The sequence below is a fragment of the Pleurodeles waltl genome, chromosome 7 (assembly GCF_031143425.1).
Source record: "Pleurodeles waltl isolate 20211129_DDA chromosome 7, aPleWal1.hap1.20221129, whole genome shotgun sequence".
In the NCBI taxonomy this organism is placed as follows: Eukaryota; Metazoa; Chordata; class Amphibia; order Caudata; family Salamandridae; genus Pleurodeles; species Pleurodeles waltl.
The window spans coordinates 1,382,273,463-1,382,286,086 of NC_090446.1; the positions used below are offsets into that span (position 1 = coordinate 1,382,273,463).

Consider the following 12,624-nt stretch of genomic DNA (forward strand, 5'->3'; position numbering starts at 1 on the left):
ACCCCATACACCAGTTTAAAACACCCTATACCTTCATATACACCATGCTTCAATATCCTACTACACCACATTCGAAAGACAGTTTTCTATGTACACCAGCCTCCAATATTGTGTGCATCCAGGCCAGAGAGTGAAAAATTGACCATAAATGTTCAATTTCAGACTCTCTTCTGAATATTCTGACTTTCAAACCTGGCACCTAACACAATAAAGTGTTAGTCATCAGAACTACAGCAAGTAGCTGTTTTCATAAATGCCTCATTTCAGCAGGAACTAATCTCTTATTCTCGACAGTTTTCTATCCCTACATTGGCAAAAAAGGCATTGACCCTGGGTTTGTGAAAAACTACTATTCCACAACTAACATATTTTTTAGCAAAAGGATAAGTAAAACGTCAACAGTTACATGAACACTTACTCAATCCCACTTGATCTTATTTCCATTCATGAAATTCCACTGAAAGTGCTTGCTGACAGCCCTTGTAGCTATTCTGAGTTATGTGAATTATGCACACTACTGTATTTTCATTCTCTTGGACCTTTCTGTAGCATCCAATACAATAACTCACTTGATCATGGTTGAACAGAAGGTTTACTCTGGTTGCAGCCTTCAGTTTAAAAAATATACATCATCAGTGGATCAAACCTGGCCAATTACAACATGAGCATGGTCTCTATGCCTTTACCGAGATTTGTAATTCTCACCACTGACCCTATCTTATTCTGCAGTAACATAAACCATTTCTATCCTTGACACAAAAGCCAGATTTTCTTGTGCATTCTCCTACATATGATACATAAAACAAGTACAAATCAAAATCTCCAAAGACGTCCAACAAATTGCAGAATTCACAATACTGATTTTATTACTAATGGGAAACCACCTTCTGTAAGTTGATTACATTCTAAACCAAACTAACGATTTTGCTTATGAAATGCTTCTTAACAAGAGTCCCAAACAACTGCCTCCCTTCCTAGGATCAACAACTAAATTGTACTGACCTATGTATCCCTTTCACTCAAGACATGCACAAATAGCACTGCTGATACAGAAATCCTGTCACTTGACCCCATGGAGGGTCTTACACTGGTCACCCTGGAACAAGGGCTTCAGGTTTCCTGGTGACCCTATAGACTGCCGGCACGGGCTACGGACCTTTCTATTAGACTTGAAGAGACCCTGAAACGAATAGCCCTACAATTCCATGAAGATACCTGTACTATAGTGTTTTTACAGTAAAGTGCTTTTCCTACTGCAAAGACAAAACCATTTCCCCATACTAACCATTGCAGCTTAGAGAAACAAAGATTCCACTTATTTCAAAATCTAAACAACTAATCACCCACAACTAAGAAATACATTTTCCTTTGCTGGTACACTTTGGCACTCACTATTCACTGCCTTAAGCTGTTCACGAAGATCTTCTACAAGTTCAGAAAATTCCTGCTGAGGCTACATTCAACTGCAGGCCATGGCCATCTGGCAACATTTTGTGGAGGTAAACAAGGCCACGAGAAAATGTGATTCACAGTGTCTGCTCAACAAATGTAAAATAAATAATGTGCTATGAATGACAGTGTAGCCCTTAATAATCTTGATACTCTTTCTACCTGTAAATCTCCAGGCAATACCAGAACACAATGAGCAATTAGTTTTCCACAGTGTTCACATGGTCAAGGACACAATCGACTGTCCACCCTGACAGATTTGACTTGGAGTCTTCACTGAAGAACACTCACTGAGGTCAAGTTCCGGAGACACAACTCACATGTTCTGAAAAGATGTATGAAATACCATAGCCCATAAAAATCTTTGTGTGAAGAGCACATTTAATTTAAAACAAAATGTGGGCTTTTAGTCAATGTGGGAGACATAAGACAGTCATGAAAATATATTCCTTTCTCCTCTCTCCAGTATCAAAGGGCAAAGATCGTATAAGGGAGATCCAGCTAAAAGGCTTTAAGAGTATAGGTTTAATTATATGAACAGTATTAACATGATGTAAAGCTAATAAAATTAACCATCACCATCCTATCATCAGTTTTCACATTGAGTAGCTGCCGCCACAGAAAAAGGCTCATGTCATACACAACAGATCATACACATGCAGCGAATAATCTTACTGGCTCAAAAGAGTTTAGGCCATCAGTAAACTGGCTGCAAATCTAGTAACACATGCCAAGAAATTAACGGAAAAGTATCAGGTCAGTGACGGCTACTGACCGTCTAGTAATCATACTTCACCTGTTAAGCCCATGAGTGTAATCGAAAAGAGACTTTAAACTAAAACAAACAAAATGACTACACAGGGCATATGGTAAGGAGAGAAAAAGAATCAAGAGTACCTGTTGCCTCGCATTTACTATTGGTGTCTGTGAACATATATGGTTTAACAAAATCCTTTCAACAACAAAGAACCAAACAAGGCCCACTGCAAGGAGCTCTGGGAATTCTCCAGACCCACGTTAAAAGCCTACACTTATTAGGTGTCACCTATAGGCAGCTTTCAAGTGTGTGTTGCCAAAGGCCTATTGTGTACAACACCAATACTTATGAGTGGACTTTAAGTAAACCCATTGTTTTTCATTTGTTGGCTTTCGTGTTAGTATCATTTGCTTACTTTTTATTCAGTGGTTTCCTCCCTTTTCTTAGCTTTTTACCATCCTTCTGAAAGAATAACTTGTATCATTTCATGGCTCGCTTAAGGCAACTACTTTTTCTTTAGGAGTACATGTGTTTTCTTGACCTCTCTCTCGTGTGCTGCATTTCACTTCACATCCCTGCACTCCAAGGTCTTTGTGGTGCTCCCCATCTTAACCAACTGATCTGTAAAACTACAACAACAGGTCGATTTTTACCTGCACTGCACATGTATGAATGCCCAGGGCTGGTTACACAAAGGCAGCATCTATGTTGCTCAAAGAAGGGCTGGTTACTGTACTCACTCAGCAGCATTTGAGGCAGAAGGTGTGCTTCTAGTGACTGCAAGGGAGATGTCTCTTTTCCTGGAGACTCAAAGCTTCTCTCAGGGAAGGTACAGAGGAACAAATAACTGGAACATTTGTTCCTGTTGTAGGTCTTGGTTAGCATTCCCCTTTAAATTCTGACACCTCTTTATTCATGCCCCCCCCCCACCTTCGAGGGTTGTTAACTTCTTTTAAGAAGCTGCAACTAGTCATCTTTATTATCTTTTTTTAACAGGTTATATCCACATTTTTGATAATCCTTTACAAACAAACATTGGCAATTCAAAGCGCAGAACTTTCATTATAAAGGCGAGACCTAATGGCTTTGCCAAAGCTTTGTGTCTCTTTAAAGTGAGGAAAGTCTTTTGCAGTTTACACAGATGTAGTTCTTACTTGTTTAGCAGATCATCAGCCTCAGCGATAGGTAAAGCAGAATCCTCAGAGGCAGAGGCAGAAGCAGCAGCTGCACCAGAGCTACTGTAAGAGTCGAGGATTCGGCGGACAGACATGGAGGAAGCAAAGAGGAGAGATGACGAGAAGACAGAAAAAAGGAAACAAACAAAAATATAAGGTAAACATGTGGGCTGGAGCAAATTGACACTGGCAGCATTTTCCTATAAAAGACAAGGCATGCAAAATACTATAAACACTGGAAAGAGACTTCAAGAAAGGGTTAACACATAGAGGCATGGAGCTGGCAGTTTTGCTTCCTAAAGGAACATTAGTGTGCAACATTATTAGCATTAACCCCTTCCCTCATAGGGTGAGATTAGACAAGCACTGATAACAAATAAGCCAGTTCCTAACCACGCAAGTATCACATAAAACAGAAAGGCAGAGTGCAAAAGGCAAAATCTCATTAGAAAGGTACACTGTGGAAGCATGCACTAAACAGGCAGGCAGCAAAAAAACAGAGAGAACGGTGACATGGAAGAAAGTGTGTATGAGCCCATGCCTATTTAGGTGTTCTTCCCTGTGACAGTGTAGGAATCTTAGTCTGGTACAACATAAATAAAGTCCCACACTTGTGCAGTACTCATTTACACATTCTAAAGTTACCTTTCTTTATATGTTTTGATAAAAGTACCACTATGTTGGGGGTATCAAAAATGTATCAAAGCTATTTTAGTTACATTGATATAACTCTTTTTAATATGATTGTGCTGTCATGTGCATCCCTCCTGTGAGCCCCAATATAACAATTCTCCAAAATATACTTTCCAAGTGCTCCTCACTGTCAGTTTGTATAGAAGTGCTGATTCATACAATATATGGAAATTGTCACTTACCCAGTGTACATCTGTTCGTGGCATGTAGTGCTGGAGATTCACATGCTGTGCATATATCGCCATCTAGTGTTGGGCTCAGAGTGTTACAAGTTGTCTTTCTTCGAAGAAGCTTTTTCGAGTCACGAGACTGAGTGACTCCTCTTCTCGATGATAGTGCACATGGGTATCGAGTCCTTTGTTAGATTGTTTTCCCGCAGGAGGGTAAAGTAAGGAGTAAATAATTGTATATGTACGAATATATAGTAAGTAAAGAAGATGTCCATGCAATGTATATACATATCTACATAATAAAGTACTACAACGGCTACTGGCTTCCGAGAAGGCGCATGTGAATCTGCAGCACTACATGCCACAAACAGATGTACATTGGGTAAGTGACATTTTCTGTTCGATGGCATGTGTAGCTGCAGATACACATGCTGTGCATAGCCTGAAAAGCAGTCTCCTCCTAAGTAAACTGTGGCTAGCCTGTAGGAGTTGGAGTAGTTTGAAATAGTGTTTTAAGCACTGCTTGGCCAACATTTGCTTGTTGCTGAGACAGCACATCCACACAGAAGTGTTTAGTAAATCTGTGTGGAGCAGACCATGTGGCTGCTTTGCATGTCTGACATTGGTATATTTCCTAAGAATGCCATTGAAGCTCCTTTCTTTCTAGTAGAATGTACTTTAGGAGTTGCTAATTAGCTGCCTTTTAGCTTTAAAATATCAAGTTTGAATACTATCCATCTGGCCAATCCTTGTTTGGAAATAGGCTTGCCTTTAGGAGGCTGTTGAAAAGCCACAAAACGTTGTTTAGATTTTCTAAAATCTTTTGTTCTGTCTAAATAATACATGAGAGCTCTTTTGAGATCAAGAGTGTGGAGAGCTCTTTCAGCAACTGAATCTGGCTGTGGAAAGAAGACTGGCAATTCCACTGACTGATTAATGTGAAATGGTGAAACCACTTTGGGTAGAAATTTTGGATTTGTCCTAAGTACTATTTTGTGTTTGTGAACTTGGAAGAAGGGTTCTTCTAAAGTGAATGCTTGAATTTGACTTACTCTTCTTAAGGAAGTAATTGCTACCAGGAAAGCAACCCTCCATGAGAGAAATTGAAGAGCACCTCAAAACATGGCTTTTCGAGCAGTAACCCCCGAAGTGCCCCCCGCGCCTTGAGACCCTACTGGGTGAGTAGTACGCTTAAGAAATTCGTTTGATTGATTGATTGAAGAGCGCAAGAATGCATGGGTTCAAATGGCAGACCCGTAAGCCTTGTGAGCACAATGTTAAGATTCCATGCAGGAGCTGGTGGAGCTCTAGATGGAATAACTCTTTTAAGGCCTTCCATAAAAGCTTTTATGACAGGAATTCTAAGCAGAGAGGTATGCTGTCTGTTTTGGAGGTAGGCTGATATTGCTGTCAAATGAATTTTAATAGATGAATATGCAAGATTTGCTTTTTGTAAATGAAGCAAATAACATATAATATCCTGTACTGATGCTTTAAGTGGATCAATGTTTTTAGGTTGGCAGTAATAAACAAAACGTTTCCATTTATTTGCATAACACTGCCTGGTTGGAGGTTTACATGCTTGTTTTAGAATGTCTATACATTCTGATGGAAGCTGTAGATATCCAAATTCTATGACCTCAGGAGCCAAATCGCCAGGTTGAGCATACTGGGGTTGGGGTGCCTGATCTGACTCTTGTTTTGAGTCAATAGGTTTGGTCTGTTTGGGAGTTTGTGATGTGGTACTACAGACAGATCTAACAATGTTGTGTACCAGTGTTGACGTGCCCACGTGGGAGCTATGAGTAGAGAGGTGTGACGGATTTTGTTGACCAGAAAGGGAATTAGTGGGCGAGGGGAAAAGCGTAAGCAAATATCCCTGACCAATTGATCCATAGGGCATTGCTCTTGGATCATGGGTGTGCGTTTTTGCTTCTTGCGAAAAAGTCCATATCTGTTTTCCCCACATGTGAAAGTACTGTTGAATTACCTGTAGGTGAATCTCCCGTTCATGTATTTGTTGATGCGTCCTGCTTAAGAGGTCCACAAGTTGGTTGTGTATTCCTGGGATATACTCTGCTAGTAGTTGAATGCAAATATGAATTGCCCATTTCCAAATTGTCTGTGCTAGAAAGGACTACTGGGATGAGTGTCCCCCCCCTTGTTTTTGGAAATAATACATTGTTGTCTGTTCTTATTAACACTGTCTTGTGGGTGATCTGTGTCTGGAACGCTTTGAGTGCTAAAAACACTGCTAGCAATTCCAAGTGGTTTATGTGGTTAGTTTGTTGTATTGAGTCCCTTTCTCCTTGTATAGTAAGAATGTTGAGATGGGCTCCCCAACCTGTCATTGATGCATCTGTGGTGATTATGGTCTGCAGCACAGGGTCCAGAAATGGCCGCCCTTTTGATAAGTTGGTTTGATTCCACCATTGCAGAGAGTTGTAATTTAGGCGGTCCAACAACACTAGATCCTGTAGTTGAACTTGTGCCTGAGACCATTGTTGCGAGAGACACTGTTGCAGTGGTCTCATGTTAAGACGTGGATTGGGCACTACTGCTATGCATGATGCCATCATTCCCAAAAGCCTCATGATAAACCTTAATGTGTAGGTTTGATTGACTTGTAATTGGGATATGAGATTGTGAAACACTTGATTTAATTGTGGATTTGGGTAGGCTAATGCTGGCCGAGTGTTCAGAATTTCTCCAAGATATGGTTGAATTTGTGCTGGCTAAAGGTGATATTTGTGGTAATTGTTTGCGAACCCTAGCATGTGTAGGGTATCTATTGTGTATTTTGTGAATTGTTGACAGGTGAGAATGGTGGTGGCTTTTATGAGCCAGTCGTCCAGATATGGGAAGACATGTATGTACTGTCTTCTGAGGTATGCTGCAACTACTGCTAAGCATTTTGTGAATACCCTTGGTGCTGTTGTTACTCCAAAGGGTAGTACTTTGAATTGAAAGTGCCTGCCCGCTATCACAAACCTCAAGTACTTGCGGTGTGCTGGATGTATAGAAATGTGGAAGTAAGCATCTTTTAGGTCTAATGCTGCCATGTAGTCTTGTTTTTGTAACAAGGGAATCACATCCTGTAGAGTGACCATGTGGAAATGCTCTGACAGAATATATTGATTTAGAGGTCTGAGATTGAGAATTGGTCTGAGAGTGCCATCATTTTTTGGTATGAAGAAGTATAGAGAATATATCCATCTCCCTTGCTGACTGATGAGAACTTCCTCTAGTGCATTTTTGAGTAGAAGAGATTCTACCTCCTGTATTAACAGATCAATGTGTTCGTGAGAAAGCCTGTGTGAACAGGGGGGAATGTTTGGTGGAGTGGAGGTAAATTCTAGGCAATAAACATTGCGGATAATTGACAGTACCCATTGATCTGTTGTAATTTGTTGCCAGTGAGGATGGAAATATTGCAGTCTTCCTACCACAGGAGATGTATGCTGTGTGGGGATGCAGGGAAAGTCACTGCTTTGATGAGGTGGAGGCACCTCTTGCGGCAGCGGATTTGCCTATAGATCTGAAAGTGTGTCCTCTATAGGAGCCCCTGAAAGATCCCCTGGGATAATATCATTGTCTCTGTTTTTGTTGGAGTGTACAGGCCTCTGAAGCTTGTGGCATAAAATCTCCTCTAAAATGAGGTTTACGAAATGAGCCCCGAAAAGGTGTTGTGTAAAGGGCTCCCATGGCCTTTGCTGTTTCAGTCCTTTTTTAATTTGTCAATGGTTGCATCCACCTCAGTTCCAAAACGTTGCTGTTTATTAAAAGGCATATCAAGGACCGCTTGCTGTATTTCTTGTTTAAATCCTGAGGATCTCAACCAAGCATGCCTTCTAATCATGACCCTAGTGTTAATTCCTCTAGCTGCTGTGTCAGCTGCGTCTAGTGCTGATCTAATCTGATTATTGGCAATGGATTGTCCTTCTGCCACTACTTGCTGTGCTCTTTTCTGGTGTTCTTTTGGGAGGTACTAAAGGAACTCCTGCATCTTGTCCCAGTGTGCCCTATCATACCTGGCCAAAAGAGCTTGGGAGTTGGCAATTCTCCACTGATTTGCAGCTTGAGTTGCCACTCTTTTGCCTGCTGCATCAAATTTGCGGCTCTCTTTATCAGGGGGGAGGAGCATCTCCTCTGGACTGGCTATTTGCTCTTATCTACCCTAGGTGTTAACACCCTAGCCTTCACTGGTTCTTTACAAATGTCATCAGCATGTGTTAACATATCTGGTAACATTGGCAAACATTGATATTGTTTGTGATTTGAGGAAAGAGTGTTAAATAGGAAATTCTCTTCTATAGGCTCAGAGTGCATTTGTACTTTATGATAAGTGGCTGCTCTGGAAATGACCTGATTATAGGCTGCTGTATCCTCAGCTGGAGACGGCCTTGTAGGATACAAATCAGGGTCATTGGATGGAATTGGGTCAGAATCATATATATATCCCATGGATCCATATTGTAAATATTGTCACCCATATAATCCCCATGTGAAGAAACTGAAGAATGTTTGGAAAATGATTTGGCTGAAGGTGGTGGAGGTGGAGTATGAGGTGGTGGAGAAGAGGGAAGATAAGGCAAATGTGGTGGAGAGGTTGTACAGTCATTGGCTTCTCTTTGTGTTTACAAATCTTCACTAGTGAAGGGCCAGTTTCCAAGCCTTGTTGGAATGCTAGTTTCCTCTTTGTTATTGGAGGAGGAAAGGCAATAATCTTCCCTGTATCTTTCTGGATTTGAATTCTCCTTTGCTTTTGGTCCATGACCTCAAGAATTGGTCTAATGTTTGTTTTATCTGTTTCCTGTTCTGAAGATGAAACCTGTTTGCTTTCCACCAATGAATGCTCTGAAAGCTTGGTGGCAGCATACTTTATATATGCCGAAAATGTGGTCTGTTCAGTAGGCGAAAGTTTTTTCGATTCCGAAGAGGAGCTTTGATGTTTCGGCTCCGAAGAGGAGCGTGGATGTTTCGGTTCAGATGTGGTGTGTAGCTGTCTCGGTTCCAAAGTGGAAGCCTTCATCTTTCGACTCGAAGCCGAAGCAGGCATGGGAGTCTGTTCGTCGGAGTGAGTCTTGGCCTTTTTCGTCGCCGAACCCGAGGGTCGGTCGATGATATGTTGTTTTCGGGTCGAACCATGGCCAGCAAGCAGTGGTAGACCCACGGCCTTCTGTGATTTTTTAATTTGTTTATGATGGGGGCTGGTGTACTCACATACTGCACCGCAGGAAATATCTGGCTGTCCCCATCTGAATCACAGTCGGAATCGGAGTCTCGGATGGAGACTGCAGTTTGTGCCTGTTCCTCACCAAAGATGTTGGGCGTTTGTTCTGTGGACATCAATGCCATCTCTAACCGTCTTGTTCTTCGATCCCGTGAGGTTTTCTTGGATCTGAAGGCTCAACACACCTCGCAGGTCTCTTCTTTGTGGTCCAGAAAGAGGCAGAGGTTACACAACAAATGCTGGTCGGTGTAGGGGAACTTAGCGTGGCACCAGGGACAGAAGCAAAATGGAGTCCGATCCATGAGCCTGTGACGCAGAAGGCCCGAGAAGGGCAAGAGCACCCAAAAGGGCATTTAATTGATCCCAACACTACAATCGGATTGAGTGTAGTCAGAAACGCATCCGAAAATAATATTGATGTTGAAGAAACAGATAGAGAAGTTCAGATAGTACCAAACCAAAATCTACCAGAGCCAGAGGGAACACGTCCGAATACGACGGTGAAAAGAAAACAATCTAACAAAGGACTCGATGCCCATGCGCACTATCATGGAGAGGAGGAGTCACTCGATTTTGTGACTCAAAAATGCTTCTTCGAAGAAAAACAACTTGTAACACTCCAAGTTCAACACTAGATGGCGATATATGTACAGCAAGTGTATCTGCAGCTACACATGCCATCAAACATATATATTCAGCTCACGCCCTATAAATAGACTGGGTCTTCATGAATAGAGGGACATTTAGATTTTATATACAGAAGTATTTACAAAGGAAAGATTGTATCCTTTATTCTCAGGTCCACCTCCACCACTCCCAAAATTTGGGAACATTTCAAGCCAGGAAACTAAAGAGAGGGTGGAACAAGTACAGATCATGATCACAGTTTTCAAGACTGATTGTGTAAACTGAAATCATCTTTACAACTATCAGACCCCAGAACCTGGAGAAAACATAAGGGACAACCCAAGAGACCCATTAAAACTAACTTAATGGTCACAGACTTCTAGAAAGTGAAACATACTGTCTTCACTTCTGTGGCTTGAGTCAAAATGAAAAGTGCATTATTAAAATACACTGTTGCAGTCTAAAATACAAGATGGCATGGATCTTAACTGTTGATTATTCCTAGAGTATTACCAATTTCCTATATTGTTGCTTTTGCAGTGATGGGGTGAGGAAGAGCCCACCATGGCTAGATCTGGAGCAGTTGAAGGTTAACGTGTTCTTATAACTGGATATGGTGATCTCTCTCTCTATTAATGATGTGCTCCATTATATTTGTTGTCTTTAATCAGGCCACAATTAGTGACAAGCTCAGCCTTTACCAGATTTTAGTGGTCATAGGCATCACACAGCCTCTCTGTCAGTCTACATGACATAGCAGATGAAAGGACACCCTCCTCTGACACACCTCACTTGAGGAAAAGATAAAAGCCATTAAAGCTCCTGTCTACAAGAACAGTTACATAAATATGTCCATGCTACCATCTAGATCAATGGTTCCCAACCTGTGGTCCGGGGACTCCTGGTAGTCCGCAAGACCTCCTCAGAGGGTCTGCGACGGCTTAGAAAATCAAATATTATTAACAGATTAGGTCCCAAGCTTTCAGTAATGATTTAGTGGTGGGGGAGGGGTGAGGACGGAAGCATGTCCCGTCCCGGATTCCAATAATGATTCAGTGGGGTACCAGGGTTATAGTGATGGTAAAGTGGGGGTCCACTGAAGTCCAAAGGTTTGGAACCACTGGCCTAGATGCAAGCCGTGTAGAAGGCTGGCAGCAGTCACAACCTTGAAACACTTCCATTTTGTGAGACAGTATATACAATGACCAAAATCGTGGTCAGCTCCTTCAGCAACTGGTCAGACATCTGCAGCATAAGCATCAACATATTAGTAAAGTGCATGGAGGCTTAATTTTGTTTTTTGGAGTTGACATGTCTGGGCAATGGGCCATGTTTGACAGTAGAGGATCCTTCAGTTGCCTTTCGGAGTATATAAGCTATCAGAGTGCACAGGGCAAGATCTTATTCACCCCTTCAATGATAACGTTTATGGTAAATTGGAGATCTAAAAATAAATGTAAGGGCCATTCTGCATAAATGAGATTTCTGAATACCAACAGGGAGGATTAGACGAGATCATATAAGCCATGATTTCTGTCTGAACAATATCTTCCCAAGTCTGTCTAGACACGAGTGCTGTACTTATGCAGCACTACAGGAAATTAGAAATTAGGACCATATTCTTTTTCTGTCCCCTCAGAAAGCTGTTTGAATAATTCTTCCTGATGCTCGGACAGTGCCCTTTGGTTGGATGGCTTTAAGCTACTAAGCAAAAGCAGCTTTGAGAGGCCCTGTTTGACTCCTTGCTGCCCTAACCTTAGTAGCAAGGAAGGAAGCATTATTTGGTGAAGCATGATTCCATCTTTGCTTGCAACTTCCTGGCCCCACTGTCACAGATCTACAAGTCTACTAAGGACATCACCTACATCTAGTACCACTGTAATTGTCTAGATTTTCTAGAATGCAAAAGATATACTGTGCTTGACCACGTGACCAAGTTATAGTATCTATAACATTTAGTTCACTGCCTAAGAAAGAGAGTTGTAGCCTCTAAAAGGCCATCTAAGGGTAAAAAACAGAATTACTGAAAAACACCTAATTTAGCATCAATTGATATGTCTTTAAAAAATATTCAATTGGGAAAAATATTTTTATGCAAGTTAAAATGTCTTGAAAATAACATGAGCATGTTCAAAGATTATCAGCACAACAATGCAGAAGAAATGACTTGAAATACTCCCATGGAAGCTGTAGGAAGCTGCCTCTTTATATAGTGGACCAAAACGAGGTACCCTGTGCAAAAAGTCCAAGCAGGCCCCAGAGATATCACAGAAAGGCACAAACAACATCCCAAATGCTCTCTTTTTGGGTACTGTGGTCAAGCAGTTCGGCATAACAGAGGGTAGTGTTATGCATGTAAGGCGCGCACTTCTAAAGTAAGTGAGACACACACTCAATAAAGAAATCTAATAAGATAACACATGCTTTTATATAAACTTTGATACCAAGATCACCAGAGTCAGGTGAGTACTTTTCGAGTTATGAATTTTTAGAGTTTGCAAAAGTTGATTGCATTTTTCA

At 41.3% G+C, this 12,624-nt stretch overlaps 1 protein-coding gene across 2 annotated transcripts in view; it reads right to left on the minus strand.

Annotated features, from left to right (window-relative positions):
* AP2A1 (adaptor related protein complex 2 subunit alpha 1) overlaps positions 1-12,624 on the minus strand; it is a 194,314-nt gene that overhangs the window by 37,632 nt on the left and 144,058 nt on the right. Inside the window, exon 16 of one of the 2 annotated variants that reach the window (XM_069200922.1) lies at positions 3,361-3,444. The exons of the other annotated variant lie outside the window; for it this stretch is intronic. Coding sequence (XP_069057023.1) covers positions 3,361-3,444 — 84 coding nt within the window. The remainder of the gene's footprint in view (positions 1-3,360; positions 3,445-12,624) is intronic. 2 annotated transcript variants of the gene reach the window in all.